The 16,133-nt window shown below is 29.2% G+C and overlaps 4 protein-coding genes across 4 annotated transcripts; 2 read left to right on the forward strand and 2 right to left on the reverse strand.

Moving 5' to 3' along the window:
- The first annotated feature begins 54 nt into the window (after positions 1 to 54).
- On the forward strand, positions 55 to 2,647 carry LOC143197284 (ATP-dependent DNA helicase Q1). Its single transcript, XM_076405611.1, has 6 exons — positions 55 to 186; positions 243 to 851; positions 904 to 1,115; positions 1,179 to 1,446; positions 1,829 to 2,045; positions 2,098 to 2,647. The coding sequence occupies exons 1-6, from the start codon at positions 171 to 173 to the stop codon at positions 2,594 to 2,596; spliced, it is 1,821 nt and encodes a 606-aa protein (XP_076261726.1). The 5' UTR covers positions 55 to 170; the 3' UTR covers positions 2,597 to 2,647.
- Positions 2,648 to 2,955: 308 nt separating this feature from the next.
- Positions 2,956 to 3,408, reverse strand: LOC143196841 (hypertrehalosaemic prohormone-like). The gene is made up of 2 exons (XM_076404710.1): positions 3,187 to 3,408; positions 2,956 to 3,122 (listed from the first exon to the last, which is right to left on the reverse strand). The coding sequence occupies exons 1-2, from the start codon at positions 3,358 to 3,360 to the stop codon at positions 3,078 to 3,080; spliced, it is 219 nt and encodes a 72-aa protein (XP_076260825.1). The 5' UTR covers positions 3,361 to 3,408; the 3' UTR covers positions 2,956 to 3,077.
- Positions 3,409 to 5,648: 2,240 nt separating this feature from the next.
- On the reverse strand, positions 5,649 to 6,111 carry LOC143197301 (hypertrehalosaemic prohormone-like). Its single transcript, XM_076405656.1, has 2 exons — positions 5,884 to 6,111; positions 5,649 to 5,802 (listed from the first exon to the last, which is right to left on the reverse strand). The coding sequence occupies exons 1-2, from the start codon at positions 6,055 to 6,057 to the stop codon at positions 5,758 to 5,760; spliced, it is 219 nt and encodes a 72-aa protein (XP_076261771.1). The 5' UTR covers positions 6,058 to 6,111; the 3' UTR covers positions 5,649 to 5,757.
- A 3,253-nt stretch (positions 6,112 to 9,364) lies between these two features.
- NKAIN (Sodium/potassium-transporting ATPase subunit beta-1-interacting protein) lies at positions 9,365 to 13,377 on the forward strand. The gene is made up of 6 exons (XM_076405632.1): positions 9,365 to 9,528; positions 9,822 to 9,959; positions 10,013 to 10,096; positions 10,152 to 10,313; positions 10,370 to 10,430; positions 11,720 to 13,377. Exons 1-6 carry the CDS (start codon positions 9,475 to 9,477, stop codon positions 12,409 to 12,411), a joined length of 1,191 nt encoding a protein of 396 aa, XP_076261747.1. The 5' UTR covers positions 9,365 to 9,474; the 3' UTR covers positions 12,412 to 13,377.
- The last annotated feature ends 2,756 nt before the right edge of the window (positions 13,378 to 16,133 follow it).

A 16,133-nucleotide genomic window follows, 5' to 3' on the forward strand; every position in this document is an offset into this window, starting at 1 on the left:
ATCAGATATAAATAAAATATCAAAATAAATTAAAATCGAAGTAATCTATCTAGAGAATAATTAAGGTTCAAGAAAATTCAAGTGTTAGTTAGCTAGTTTATAACATATGTGATTCATAGCTGTCAAAGACCTATTATTATAAAAGACGATCATCTCATTTTGTTTACAAAATGAATTCAAACTGTGGTGAGTATATATTTATTATCGTTTTATTATTTAAAATAATTGTACAATTTCCTTAGATTATACAAATCGATTGAATGAGATTGATCAAGAAATTGAGAAATTGGAGGATCAAAAAAAATATATCGACAATAAATTAAAAGCTCTCAAAGTTGAAAAAGAGGAACTAAGAGTTCAATACATAATAAATAGTCGAGTAAAAAAAGCAGATATTTCGGAATGGACAAAACAAGATTATCCTTGGTCAAAGAAAGTTTATGATATATTAAAAAGCAAATTTAAATATCAAAATTTTAGACCAAATCAATTAGCATGTCTGAATGCGATATTATCAAAAAACAATGTTTTATTGGTCATGCCCACTGGAGGTGGTAAAAGTTTAATATACCAGTTGGCTTCCTTAGTAACTGATAATTTGTCAGTTGTTATCTCACCATTAATTTCCTTAATTGAAGATCAATTAATGGCTCTTGAAAAGTTTGGAATATCGGCAGCGACAGTCAATTCAAGTATTCCAAAAGAGATAAAAAAGGAAGCCACGAAGAAAATGTTAGATAACAAACTTAATATAATATTTGTCACTCCAGAATATATTAGTAATGCAATGATTTTTATAAAAAATTTAACAAACCTCCATAAGAAGGGGCTTTTAGATAGATTTGTAATAGGTAGGTTAAATATATACATATATTTGTTTTATTATAATAAATATACTTTTAGATGAAGTACATTGTTGTTCCAATTGGGGTCATGATTTTAGACCAGATTATTTAGGTCTCTCTCTGTTAAAATATCAATTTCCCAGTGTCCCAATTCTCGGTTTGACTGCAACAGCAACATCACACACTCTAGTTGATATTCAAAAGATATTGGAAATACCAGATGCTGTGATCATTACAGCACCATATAATAGGCCTAATTTATTTTATAAAGTAAAATATAATTGCATACATGTCTAAACTAACAACAATTTCTTTAAAATGTACATGTTTAAGGTAATAAATAAATCAGATGAAAAAAGTAAATGTATAGAATATATGGCAAAACTAATTAAAGAAAAGTATGCCAATCAAAGTGGAATAATATATGCAGGTACACAAAAAGATTGTGAAGAGATTGCAACAGAATTGAAAAAGTGTGGCATTAAAGTTGCTCCATATCATGCAAATTTAGAAAACAATGTTAAGAGTAAAATTCATAGGAAATGGACTGAAAATGTATATCAGGTTGTTGTGGCTACTATTGCGTTCGGCATGGGAATTGGTGAGTGATTATTATATCATAATATTAGTTTTTGAGATGCCTTTATAATTGTTAACAAATAATATTGCAATATAGTGTATAATTGTAAAGCATTTATATTGATTTGTATTCAAGTTATTTTAAATTGGATGCTAAACATTTATTTTGGCAAACTTGCCAAATATCTGTTTCTTTCTTAAGATATATTATCTGTTTGTCCTTACAGAGTTACTCATTGTCTTGGCATCGAATAAGCTTGTTTTTTTTTTAAGTTAAAACCTAATAAAATACTTTGCTGTATTTATTATTTACTTAGAGGTACTAACAAATATTTTAGTAGCAGATTGATTTTAAAATTTTTAATTTAATATATTTTGTATGTTATAATTTTTGTATGTTACAGATAAGCCTGATGTTAGATTTGTTATCCATTATACTGTACCAAAATCTTTAGAAGGTTTGTATCAAGAAAGCGGTAGAGCTGGACGCGATGGTAAAAGAGCAGATTGTTTCCTCATGTTTAACTTCGCAGATTGGTTAAAAATTATTGCCAATGTTCGAAGTGTTAGAGAGGAAACTAGTGTTACTAATATACTGAGTTATTGCATTGATATTTCGACGTATGTTGTTATATTTTATAATATTCATCATTATTTTTAATATTTGCTTTAGATGTCGTCGAAAATTGATTTCAAAATATTTCGATGATGATTGGAGATCAAGTGATTGTTCAAAAATGTGCGACAATTGTAAAAAAGATACTGACACAATTAAGTCCTATGATATAACGACATATACTAGCGATTTATTAAAAGTACTAGATAAAGATATTAATTGGACTCTGAAGAAGTTTTTGGATGCTTGGTTTCAATCAGGACCGAAGAATCTCCAAAATTCTTCAGTACCCAAACCACACTTTACTAGAGATGATGCAAAGTATATTTTAGCATATCTTTTAACAAAAAATATCCTAAAAATAAATAGGGGCCATTCTTTAGTTTCTGTAATTCCATATATTGGAATTAATAGGACATTATCCAGTGGTGACAAAATTATTATGAATTATTCCAGTGCCCTTCGTGGAGCAACAGTACATTTGAAACAAATTGCCGAAGAAAAGGAATCGTTATCCGGCGAAAAGATTCAAAATAAGAGAAGAAAATTATTATAGATATTATTTTTTTCATTGTTTTTATTTATTAATTAAATCATAAATTATAAACATTTGTTTTATTTCAAAAATATTCTGGCTAATTTTTTAAAACAGGTACTTTTCTATCAATAATTTGGGTAATAACAGAAATATTGGGTAACATACTCAAATTTAACTATTTATCGGCGTTCTTATTGACCTTATAATTTTTTTTATATTATGAGGCATATAATTAATACATAAAATTAGCAATACAAGGCATACATAATTTTACCATTTTCTGGTAAAAGTATAATTATTTAATTCATTAAAATTGATTACGCATCGAAGTTTTCATAAATTACCTTTTTGTGTTGGAAAATAAAATTAAAAAAATATTTATTTGCTAATACATTTATTAAATAATAATATACATTGAGATAAATACATAATACATAGTAATTAGTTTGTTATTAAAAAATAATACTTCATATGGGCAACTTTCAGATAGAAGACTTTTTTAGTTGGAATATTTTTCACATTCCAAAAGCTTTTGAGCTTCATTCTGCAACAAAGTAGTAAACATTTATAATAATATTGTGAATAAAATTACTTTTCTAAATACTTACTTGAATAATTTTATAAATTAACAATAATGTATCAACGGATTCTTTACACCTATTTTCATTTTCATCTGCTGGATTATTAAGAGCTCTCTTACCCCAATTTGGTGAAAAGTTTACTTGTGCCGAACAAAATCCAAGGAAAAACATTATACTGATTATAATAATGATTTGACGCATTGTTAAGAAATGTATAAACTTTTAAACTACACAACTCGGAACTGTATATTGGAATGAAGTTTCTGGTCCAGAATCGGTGTTTATATAGCTGGATAGATTGCGCATCTCTTTAGGCGATTGTAGGAATTCATTAACTGAAACCTATAATATGCCCTTTTTATAATTGTACGTCATGTTATTGTATATTAGTGTAATTATTAGAGATTTGTTTATCGTGTAGAAATAGAAGCTTTAGTATAACATGTTAATTCTTCATTTTTAACATTGTTGTCAAGATAGATCGTTAAAAATTGTATACGTGATTTTTTAACAGTAGAAATTAATAATTACATGACCCCCATTTAGATATAATACTTATTCATCCAAGTATGCCGACTTAATATAAAATGTTAAATATGATGCTGTTAAATAGGGTGTCGTAGAATATTTTCGGTTAAAACGGGCGATTTATAAAATTTTATGTTATCTGTTATCTAATTTTATACTGTTATTAATTCTAAATATATATATATTTTCCTTTTGCGACATTTTAAAAGAACTCGAAACCTCCATTGAATAATCAACATCAATACTCTTATCAATACAATTGAGAAAGAACGTAGGCATCACGGGCAATCAGTTGCAATTTATACGTTTAATTCGAGGATTGAAGGTAAATTTGTTGGTATGCTGGTAAACATTGAAGATATTCTGACGATCAAATAAACCAGTAGCTTGTCAAAAATTTTCATCCAACGTTAAAAAATGATTTGAAGATTGGGTTTTCTCTCCTCATCATATTCGATGCAATTTACCAAAATCTTCTGAAAGCCGAAAAGGTTTTTACTTGATTTGTTTATAAAAAGATATTCTTTATTATGGTCAATACTCGATTAAATATTTTGTATAAACAAATTTTGAATGAAAAAGAAGTATTAAATCAAAAGGGATAATATATTATAAATATAAATATGTATTATTTTTATTTTTGATTGGGATTGGGATTTTTTAGTTTTGATTGGGTCATCAATAATTCAACAAATGTAAAATAAATAGTAATAGTAGTAAATAACGCTAATAGTAAATACGCTAATTTTCTATAATTAACCATTATTAAATCAAATATTATTAAAGCCGGCTTGGTGGTGAAGGCGGTGGGATAGTCCAGATAAACCCCTAGTTGGTATTTAAAATATTTTATTTACGTTAGATTTTGAAAGTTTTTATATTTTTTATAAGTCTCCTTTTACCAACTATGGGTTTATCTCGACTGGGCCTAAAGTTTAACGTGGGCTCCGAACCACGGTTCTCAGCATTAAGCCTACCGACTGGCGAGTGACCAACTTTAGAAAATCATCCCAGAAAACATGCAGGTCTTACCCAGCCTGGTTACTGGCGTGACTGGGATCATTTTCTTTGTCGGATTTTACACTCTTGCCTAGAACATTCACAAATATTAAACAATTACAAACATAAATTTACGACTATGCCCCATCATGATTTGAACCCGCGGCTATCGTAACAGTAGGAGGACCGTCCTATCGCCTTTACCACCGCGCCACCAAGCCGGCAATTTTTTGAAAGTTTTGATCGAGTATCAGATGGGTTGTATAATTAACGACTAAATAAAAAATAAAAAATATAGTGGTCCGGCCAAATCGTAGAATATACTATTTTAGCGTCCAAAGAAATCGTAGGATCTAACAGAGATTAAAAATCATCTATTTAAGGATTTTACACATTAGATTGGACGCAGGTTTGGAAATAACTTCATTTTAATGTTGGTATATATTTATGTCATTATTCGGTTAAGTGTTTAATATTAGTACTTGGTTTAATTCTCAAAAAATCACATATTAACCCTATATGGTTTGTTTTATTTGAACGCTATGACTACTTATTAAATAATTAGATCAGTGGGTACCTTACATACTTTATTAAGGCAGACTTAATGCAGAAAAAAGTGGTCCGGAACCCACTTGAAGCCGTGAGTCCAGTCGAGATAAACTCTAGTTAGTAAAAAGGAGACTAAAATAAAAAACCCAACTACATCCATCATATAGTCAAGATATATTTTCATAGGATTATTAATTATTTTTGTCTTAATCTATGTGTTTTATTTAAGTCTTTTGTCAAAGAACGAAAGTATGTATTATTGTCTGATAAATACTGTTTTTTGAAATTATTATTAATTTGTTGTTCCTTATATATTTTTTATTTAAATCCTTAAAAACGTGGAATATTTTTTATACAATTGATAAACGCATAAGTATTGAGATGAACGGGAATATTTAAAAATAAAATATATATTTAATGCTTCAATCTAATTTATTTCCTACACATATTCAAATAAATATAATCAACATTTTTTTAGAAAATAAAATTTATATGGGCAAACTTGTAGCGTGGATTTGTCAATTAGTTGGAGTATTTCTCACATTCCAGCAGTTTCTGAGCTTCACTCTACAATTAAAAGAATAAAGTATAATGAACACGCCCAAAAAATGTAAATAATACGAATACTTCGAATTGTTATATACTTACTTGAATAATTTTGTAGATTTGTAAAAGAGTATCGACTGATTCCTTGCATTTGTTTTCTGTGTCGTCTGATGGATTAGTAAGAGCTCTTTTACCCCAGTTTGGTGAAAAATTTACTTGTGCCGAACAAAAACAAACAAAAACAATAAATAAAACCAAAGCGATAATTTGACGCATTATTGTTGTGGTTGTGAAATAAAATACGAACTATAAAGCTCAAAAATGACAATGGAAATGATATTCTCTAGTTCGAACCAGCGTTTTTATAGTTGGATAAAATGTATTTTTTTTCCAGAAGTCATGAATAGAAACCTTTCATAAGCACTTGTAATTAATTTTTTTTTTTTTTGTAAATGTTTTGTGGAAATACTGTTATTTCTACAAGCTTTATCCTAGTTATTCTTAATATAGGCTCTTAATTCTATTTCTTTAAAATATTAGTGATATAATTATTTCAATAACATAATATAACTATTAATATTTATAATATTTCAATATTATAATTGCCGGCTTGGTTGGTGTAGTGGTAAAGGCGATTGCTGTAGTCGCGGGTTCGAATCCTGCTGGGGCATGGTCGTAAATTTATGTTTGTGATTGTCCTTAGGCAAAAGTGCAAAATCCGACAAGGAAAATGATCATCCTAGTCAAGTCAGTAAACAAGCTGGGTAATATTGGATGCCTTCTCGGATGATTTCTAAGTTGGTCAGTCGCCAATCGATAGGCTTAATGCCGAGGACCGTGGTTCGGAGCCCACTTTGAACTGTATGTCCAGTCCAGATAAACCCTTGTTGGTAAAAGGAGACTTTAAAATATATATAAAAAGAAAATATTATAATTATTCCAACAACCTAAAGAATTCAAGATATTGATATGACTAAAATCTGTACACTAGACAGTGTTTCCTAAATATTGTACTTCCATGACCCGGCAATTTTCACAGTGCCCCTTTGTGGCCCACTTAATACTGTTAAACATATTTTGGTATCGCCTATTTAGTCATTAAATTTTAGTAGGAAGTATGGTGCCGCTGCTTATTTTTTACAAAGGAATTCAAGTTCCCGTAAATGACGAGTGTTTTATCCTAAGGTCTGGTTTCACTTCAAGTCGAATTAGTGTTGAAAAGCCAGCTTAACATTTATAAGTTGTGACAAAAAGCATTAAAAAACTTATTGCTTGATGAGCTAATTTTGTGTATTTTTGACAAGAAAACAATAAATCTATCAATAGTCTTGTCACATATATCTTTGAATGCAAATATTACATCTCTGGCTGTCGGGGCATGTTATTCTAAAAAAACTTTTATTTCTTCTTTTAATTCAATAAGTCTTTTTAAGACATTACTTCTTGAGAGCCATTGCACCTTGCAGTGTAAAATAGTAATTACATAGTAACAAAATCAGTCGGACCGAAAATAGCGACTGAAAACAGTCGACTGAAACAGTCGATAGTAAAAAGTAATCAATTACTAAACAGTCGATAGTCAATTTCAGTCGTTAGTTCCCAACACTACGATTTTTATTTTTTTCTTAAAAATATCCATATATATTATTTTAAATTTCTTCAGCTATCGTTCGTGTTGGCAAAGATTTACAATATAAAAGCTCTTCATTAATAGAATTAAAAAAAATTAACCCACACTTTAAATGCACTAATTTAATATTGCAATGAAATTAATTTTACATTAGAAGTAGCTTGTTTTTTTTGAAATTATGTTTTTTTATGATACAATCTATCGAATACCTTATTTTATAAATGTTTTTATTTACCATTTGGTGTTTCTGATTTAAAAATTTATCACGTTCATTTTTATATATGAAACAAACATAATTCGGAATTAGGGTATAATTTAATTTTAGATCTCTGTATATGGCTCAAAATTGATTTTTCCTTTATTTCATTTAATTACGTTGTTCATATTTAATTTATCGATACTAACTAAATAAAAATATATAGATATAGATAAAACTAAATAAAGGCAGGTATCTACGATACTTAAAATACGTCTTTATAATAAAATAAAGTTTTTAAATAATATTAGTACTTTGTATATGTTAGATATGTAGATAAATATTTGAAACTTCATGGTCTTTAAGTGCATGTAAAAATTAAATTGTTAAATATAGTAACACAGGCACATTAATTTATTCATCCAAAGTTATGTTGTCCTTTTCAGTTCAGTACAATGTATTTGTACATGTCCGTACAAAATATAGAGAACTATATTTTCTATATTTCACCTACCACCACTACTTAATGGTACAAACGATGTTTTTTGATTATATGTATATTTTTTCCTATACTTTATTTTATTCTTTTTTAATATTTTGGAGTCTCCTTTTTACCAACTAGGGTTTATCTAATCTGGACCTACGGTCCTCGGCATTAAGCCGCCTACCGACTGGCGAGTGACCAACGTTGGAGATCCATTCCTGAAGACCGGTTTTACCCAGCCTAGTTACTGGCGTCACTGAGATCATTTTCCTTGTCGGATTTTACACTTTTGTCTAAGGACAATCACAAATGTTAAACAAACAAACAACAGAAGCATAAATTTATGACCAAGTCCGACCAGCAGGATTCGAACCCGTGACTATCGAGGACACTTACTGCGCCAACTAAGCCGGATTTATATTTTATTACCGCTATTATACTCCATATTTGTGTAGCGCGTAACTCAATTCTTCATACATTTTTGGTAAATTAATTGATGAATGACCTTCAACCCCTCTTACATATTTTTGTTATGGCCTAATGGTGATGTTTAATGACAAATCTCATCAAAAATCCATCTATTCTGAAAGTGGTGATTTTTATGTGTGTGGCACAGAACGGTCTGGAGAACCAAAGAAAGAAATATTCTATGACATATTCTGGCTTGCACCCAGTGTTGAAATGCCGAATAAATGCGAAAATGGGTCGATGATTGGATAGCTGCCAAAATTAATATCGTTATTTCGACAAAGTACAAAATGATGAAACATATTCTGATTAATTATATTCAATTTCTCTTATTAAATGCCTTTCTAAGATGAAACAATAATTAGAATATCTGCAAGTTTCATACAATAATGGCTTAAATAAATTAAGTTGTAGACCTTTTCATATTGTCGTATTTAACTGATACTCTCGCATCTAAACCTAATCAAAAAGTGCAAAAATGTTGTATATGTAAACCCATGTTTCGTTAATTTAAGTAATACGTTTCTTGAAGGTGAAGTTGCAGGTTCTCACGAAATTAAATTTTTAACAATCAACTTCCGATGCAGTTTTTGAACAAAATTAAAAGGATTTCGATCTAGTGGCGCGGGTTATCTCCAAAATATTAATTATATTGGATGGTCTTTACATATAGGTCTAAATCTACACATTACATATTCTGTATGATCTATGTAAATATAGACCATAGAAAAAATATATAGAAAAAGACAACTAGCTTTTAACCTGTTACTTAGTGTTTTTATGTGACCAGTAAAACATTATGAACATATTGATTATTCAGTGAATATATATATATATAATTTATAACTAAAAATGGTAACGGACAGGCCACTAATAATATAGTACTTTAAATAGAGAAAACTGAGTCTTTGTGCCATGGGATTTTGTACGAGAAGACACTTGTTTCTTACATTCTGTGTTATTCAAATAGTAAGTAATTGTTTAAATAATTATAGACACACCTCTACATTCTCCTTATTTTTTTATAGAGGTATAAAATATTTGATTGATAATTGTCATTTTGTTATATAAATTCTTTATAAAGTTGTTAAAATATTATTTAAATTATTAATTTAATTTTAATAAGTATTTATTACTGTAATAAAGTCTTTATTAGTGTACTGAAAATTGAAAGGGACATGATCATAACAAAAATTTTAAACACTTCAAATGATGTCATCTTAATAGCATTTAAGTAGATTTAATTTTTTTTATTTGAACAGATATCAGTTGTTGAGAGGCAGGTTTTTGATTTTTTGGGATTCCTATGGATTCCAATACTGGTCAACTTCTTTGAAATAATATTCATCATCTTTGGATTCTTTGGAGTATACCAATATCGGCCAAAATATATAATAGCTGTAAGTCTTTATGTTAAATAAATATATATGATACTATATACTATTTCTTGTAGTATTTGTTATGGCATTTGCTTTGGATTGCTTGGAATATTTTCCTTATATGTTTATATTTAAATGTAGCTGGACTTGACCATGGGGTATGATTTATACACATTTTAAATAAAAATAATAGATGCACTACTTAAATTTTAGACAAATATAATTCTCAAGTTGGACCAAACTAGTGATAGTTGGTGGAAAAAAGAAGGACCAGGATGTATAGTTGTTAATGTTGATGAATCTAAGTATGAAGGATGTCTTTTTGATTATGTTTATGTTGAAGTATTTCATTCTGGTTTGCAACTGTTTTTAACGGTATGAAATCAAGTATATTAAGAATAAGAATATTTTTGAATATAAATATATTCTAGGTTTTGAATTCTTTAATTGGAATATGTTTAAGCAGAACATTTCTAGAAGAAGATGACACTTGTAAGTTTCTAAAAATATTAAAACTATAGAATAGAATAATATTCTACTAACAAGCCTGATAAATACAAGTCACATTTAGTTAGATAGTGTAGTTGAAAGGATATTTCTGCAAATTATTTCTTTAAAGGTATAAGGTACTTCAGAAATTTTTTTCAACTACTTATATAAATAAGTATTATAAAAAAACAAATATGCTTGCAGTTGATTTCATTGGTGGATTTGATCCGCAAACTATTTGGTAAGTTTGGTGAATGGTCATGCACCCTGAAAATGTTTTCTTATATGCATGTAGGGACAACCATATTCTTATATTCTTAGTAAATAATTATCTTCTGTAACATTCAAAGTAAACCACTAGAATTGGTGATGATTGGCGATTGAGCATATATGGTTTGGGTTTGATTTAATTTTTCTCTATTGTATATAAATCTGATTTTATGTAGTAACCTCAATTCAATATAAATGGGCGAATTGTTACTAGCCCTATTTTGTGCATTATTAATTTATTATGTCAAAAATTGACAATGAATATTGTAACATTATGCCAAATCTATAACAGGCCTTAAATTACTAATTAACAAATTTCATATTTTATTTTGTCACTTTTGCCTTGATTATAAATAGTGAATATAGTGATAAAAATTTTATTACTATTATTGAGTATTATATATTATATATTACCCTTATAGTATACTCTTACTGAATTCTACTCAATATAATACACAATGTAACACCAACTGTTTTTTTATAATTCAGGGGTTTACTCTGAAAGTTTCTATTTATTTCACATTGATCATACTTTGCATATATTTCTTTTCAGTTAATTTCGAGAAAGCAGATGGTCCAGATAATTTTCTATTGCATCCAATGTATGTTAGCCGTAGTGGAAGTTTAGATGGAATGATATCGCATTTCAATTCAAAGCACAAAATGCAAGAGCTTTCTGATTTGCATAGTTGCAATAAGCACGAATATCGAACAAAACAGCTAAAACGCGTTTATGCAGATGCTATTAGGGGTCCTATGGCCCGAAGCAGCTCATTTGATGCCATAACCCCATCTTCTAAAGATAAGATCACACGCCCTAAATCACTATGCTCGAATGCTTATTATGTTGATTAGCTCATATTTGCTTTTGCGCTTTGGTCAATGAATAACATTTTTTTTTGCTTCGTGAGATGAATAGTATTGACAATCATCCATTTTTATTCATGAGTAGTTGTTTGTTTATGTTAATTGTTGCTAATTTCTCATGTGATTTTATATGGTGTTTATTCCCTTTTTAACAGCATCACATAGATCAAGCAGGAAAAGTTCAAAACAACGCATGTCTTTGTATTCCATTGAGTTTAGTTCTCATTTGGATAATCGACAAACCGAAAGCGATAATGAATTTGATCATGTGCCTTCTTCACCAAAACCGATGACTCCACGACGTGTAAAAAGAAGGAGCGTGATGCAAAGGGGTTCTTCAGGAAGGCATAGTACTAGCAGTAGAAGACAGTCACATAATAGGTCTTCAGTAAGAAGTTCAAGGAGAATGCAGAATCCTGTTACAAAACTTTTGGAACAACAGCAAAAATGTCAAGCTTATGAAAGTACTACAAGTCAGTCTCCAATTGAATCTCCCACAGTTAGTTATTATGTTAACTCTACCATAGGTAGTAATCCAAATTGGGGTAGTACAATGGGACATAATAATCCTTCGTATCAACAGTCTACCACGTCACTTAATGAAGATTTTGATGAACTTTATAACAACAGACCAGCTTCTGTTAGATCGAGTTACTCGAACTTTCATGGGGCTCGAGCTAATTATTCGCCTCCCAAGCAATATCATAGTCATGCAACTCCTCAGGTACCTCAGAAGAGAGGTAATCCTGCTAGAAATAGTATGAGATCTATGGCATTTTTAAATAGTGGCCCACCAGCTTATACAGTGCAGAACGTTATTCCACCTGACACTGAAACACCTATGTGATAGACGACCCATGAGAATTAAAACCTTTAACATTGGTATATAGTGCTGTTTTCACATTGTTATTGTTATGTACTAGGCAGTTAATGAATTGTATCTTCTGTGTAGTATTCTATTGTTCAAGTTTTTTTTACACGATGTAACATCTGATTTGAGATAATTATTTTCTAAATAACTCAGGTTTGATCTTTTTGCAGATCTAGATACCTCGCCAATGACATTATGTTGCTTGATGTTGTTTCAAGTTTTTAATATTCATTATATCCTTTACAGAAATTTCTACTATAGTTTTGCAATTTGACAGCGTCTTTCGCATATCGGTTGTGTATATATTATGGTGTAAGTTTTGTACATTTTTTGTATAGTTGTAGGAAAAGTTTATATATAAGCTTTATTATTTATTTTTCTATGTCCATAGACAGCTTTATATGTTATCTGTCGAGTGTTTGGTTTACTTAGAAGTCGCAATTGGTTTCTAATATTTAGCTCATATTCATTATTGTGATACATTCTTAGAATTTAGGTATGATATAATTAAATGCCAATATTTACATAGACATGTATTTTAATATGCAAAGACTGGTACATAAGCTCAAAAATATTTTTAGAACCTTTATATATCTCTGAGTAATGATAATTCACATTTACATATCATATGGAGTTGATCAAGCTGATAGACAATAAAATATCCCATAGATCATACTTGTATTACACATATATTTTGCTATCACAATACTATTGTAATTAATATACTGTTATTTATGAGTGTTATATCATTTTTATCCACTTTTACCATATCTCTATTAGGAAGTACAAACTATGATTTGTGTTCATGACAATGTATTTTTTCTGTATGTAAATATGGCTTATAGATGTAAGTATATCTTTACCAAAGTATTACCTAAAATATATTTTATTATATATATAATTGTAGCAATAATTTAATATACAATTATTAATTGAGTAAAATTGTTTTATTTTGTTAGTCTTATAGCAAAATAAAAATACTCTATATGCATATATTATATGTTTATTCATTTAGCATTACCATCACCTAGTGTCAATTCCAATTTGCAATCAAGACTTTTTTCATACATTATTGTAGTATAAGTTGAGTTTCATGAGTACATTAAGTTTGATCACAGTCCAAATTTGATTGTTTCAAATCTGTCTGATTCAGTCTGATTTTTCAGTCTTTGATCTTTTCAGTCTGATTGTTTCAAAAATGTCTTGATTTCGTTTCGTTTCAGCAGCAATTAGACATGGAAACGTTTGACTGGCTGCTTTTGATATCCAGTCCTATGTAAATGATTCAAAACTGTTTTATGGTCGATATTCAGTTCCGTAGTGATGGCGGGAGATAATATATGCCGGTTTACTTCGATATTTTAAAAAAGTAATCGACTCTTTCACCGATTGGCATGCTACGAGGTTTATCTTTCACATAACGAAATATTCAGAATGAAACTCAGCCATTCAGACGTTAGCGTTCATTTAGGCTTTCTTAACGCATTCTTACCAAAAGATCGCTTAATATTTGGCGAAAGCAGCATTTTCCCCGTCTTGTCAGTAAAAAAGTAGTGTTGGGAACAATCGACTGTTCAGTAATTGACTAATTTTTACTATCGACTATTTCAGTCGCTATTTTTGGTTCAACTGATTTTATTACTATTTACTATCGACTGTTTCAGTGCTTTACTTTTAGTTACTATTTTCGGTTCTATTAGTTCATTCGATCGTTTTTTAACGTTCTGGCCTTCCGTCCTAGCCGCGACCTTAAAAGTAATGCGCCGAATTTATGCTTATATAGATTTATATGTAATATATGTGGTTTTATGTTTTTTTTTGTAGTTTGCTTGTGAATAACTATATATTGTAAAATAATATAGCAGCATTTTGGAACACTAGTTTTCGAGTAATAAGATTTCGAATAGTAAGATACTTTTGACTGGCATAATAGGTAATATTTTTTGATAAACTTCCCCGATTTTTGTCGAAACTTTTTTCCTAAAATCTTGAAAACTAAAATTAGGTTCCAAAGGTTTCAGAAAATGCATAGATCCAAAAGATTTGAAGAATTTTTTACAGTAGCAGTTGGTAAATTTCTTTTAAAAATCTTAACAATAATGAGGTGAACAAAGTATATTAAATATTTATAATAAATACATTTTCTGATAGGAAAACTCTATTTTAATATTCAACAATTTATTTTGTTGGCTATTAAGAAGAGCACCACAGTTTTTATTTGTTAACGAATGGACTATCTTAACAGAATGTGTTCAACTTTTAAAGCCCATTGAAATAATGACCACCGAGTTATCTGGTGAAGGATATCCCAACGATGTCTTTAATTATATGGTTAATAAGAGGACTGTGACATTCCATCAAATCCAAGATTTTAACAAGTGACTGGGGAAAAAATTACAAAATTGTCTATTAGATAGATGTCATCAATAAAAGACTGGCAATTTTAGAAATGAATACGATATGCGGGAAAACCACATTTTTAGATCCTAGATTTAAAAAAGCAGGATTTGGTATGGCAAATAATGCTGAGGCGATACAAAAAGTTATCACAAAAGGGGTATCTTCTATTCTAACTTCAAAAAATACAAATATAGTTCCACAACTCGAAATTCAAGAAAAAACTACTGACCAAGAATGTATTGACATCTGGAGATATTTTGATAAAAAAATGGTTAGAATGAAAGAAGTAATTACTCCAAGTACTGCGGCAATTTTACAGATTTAGCAGTATTTGGAAATTCCATTTATTGGGCGTTTAGAAAACCCATTGGATTTTGGCAAACCGATAAAATGAAACTACCTGAATTATATCAGTTACATGTAAAATATTCCTCTATACCCGCAACATCTGTCCCCTGGGAACGAGTTTTTTCAAAAACTGGGCAAATAATTAACGATCGAAGAAATAGCCTCACGGGAGAAAAGTTGAACATGATAATATTCACAGTAATTTAAAAATATTTCCGTTCAAAAATAAATAAAACTTTTATTTAAAATGGGTTTGGTAGTTATTGTATGATCATTTTTAGGTTCATCATGGTTTAGATTTTTCAATGATTAGGTATACGTTTACATTTTATTTAGTAGTTATGGTTATTGAAAATTTTTAGTTTTTAGGTTTTATTTAAGTTGTATTGTACTATTTATTTTTATTATGCTATGTTATTTAAAAATAGCAATTAATATATTAAAACACGATAAAATATTTGTGGTGTTATTATTCCATTCCTTTTTACACATCCACAGAACATTCAGTATAAAAGTAATCCTACTTCCTTTAAAATCATATTATTTATTACATCATAATAGAAATTAGTAAATTTTTTTCCTTTTCTTTTTTAATGTTATCAAGTGAATGAATATATATACACCTTTGTCTCGCTTATACCACCATTAGAGAATATAGACATTTAAAATTAACTGCTCCAAGCATTTATCTCCATCCTTTCCTATCTCACATTTTATACAGACAAGAATTCGTACATCTTCGTCTGACATCACTAATGGAAAAAATCAGTCGAACCGTGCATTTGACTGAAAATAGTTATTACTATTTTCAGTCGCAATTTTGTTGACTATCGACTGTTTCGACCGTTTTGCGACTATCGACTGTTTTCAGTCGATAGTTCCCAACGCTATAAAAAGCAAGATATGATCAAAATTGTCATTTTCAAAGCGTAATAAAATTTCACGGAGTA

Source organism: Rhynchophorus ferrugineus, unplaced genomic scaffold, assembly GCF_030347505.1.
Source record: "Rhynchophorus ferrugineus isolate W39M unplaced genomic scaffold, kcgeb_rfMv2 rfM5, whole genome shotgun sequence".
NCBI classification, from domain to species: domain Eukaryota; kingdom Metazoa; phylum Arthropoda; class Insecta; order Coleoptera; family Curculionidae; genus Rhynchophorus; species Rhynchophorus ferrugineus.

Bases quoted from the DNA above. Each gene is read 5' to 3' on its own strand.
- LOC143197301 (XM_076405656.1), bottom strand. From the start codon at position 6,057: ATGCGTCAAATTATCGCTTTGGTTTTATTTATTGTTTTTGTTTGTTTT. The intron at 5,803-5,883 runs GTAAGTATATAA...TTTTAATTGTAG, and splicing joins AAATCTACAAAATTATTCAA to AGTGAAGCTCAGAAACTGCT.
- LOC143197284 (XM_076405611.1), top strand. The intron at 852-903 runs GTAGGTTAAATA...ATATACTTTTAG, and splicing joins TTTAGATAGATTTGTAATAG to ATGAAGTACATTGTTGTTCC. The intron at 1,116-1,178 runs GTAAAATATAAT...TACATGTTTAAG, and splicing joins GGCCTAATTTATTTTATAAA to GTAATAAATAAATCAGATGA.
- LOC143196841 (XM_076404710.1), bottom strand. From the start codon at position 3,360: ATGCGTCAAATCATTATTATAATCAGTATAATGTTTTTCCTTGGATTT. The intron at 3,123-3,186 runs GTAAGTATTTAG...ACTTTGTTGCAG, and splicing joins TAATTTATAAAATTATTCAA to AATGAAGCTCAAAAGCTTTT.
- NKAIN (XM_076405632.1), top strand. From the start codon at position 9,475: ATGGGATTTTGTACGAGAAGACACTTGTTTCTTACATTCTGTGTTATT. The intron at 9,529-9,821 runs GTAAGTAATTGT...TTATTTGAACAG, and splicing joins CATTCTGTGTTATTCAAATA to ATATCAGTTGTTGAGAGGCA. The intron at 10,097-10,151 runs GTATGATTTATA...CTTAAATTTTAG, and splicing joins TAGCTGGACTTGACCATGGG to ACAAATATAATTCTCAAGTT.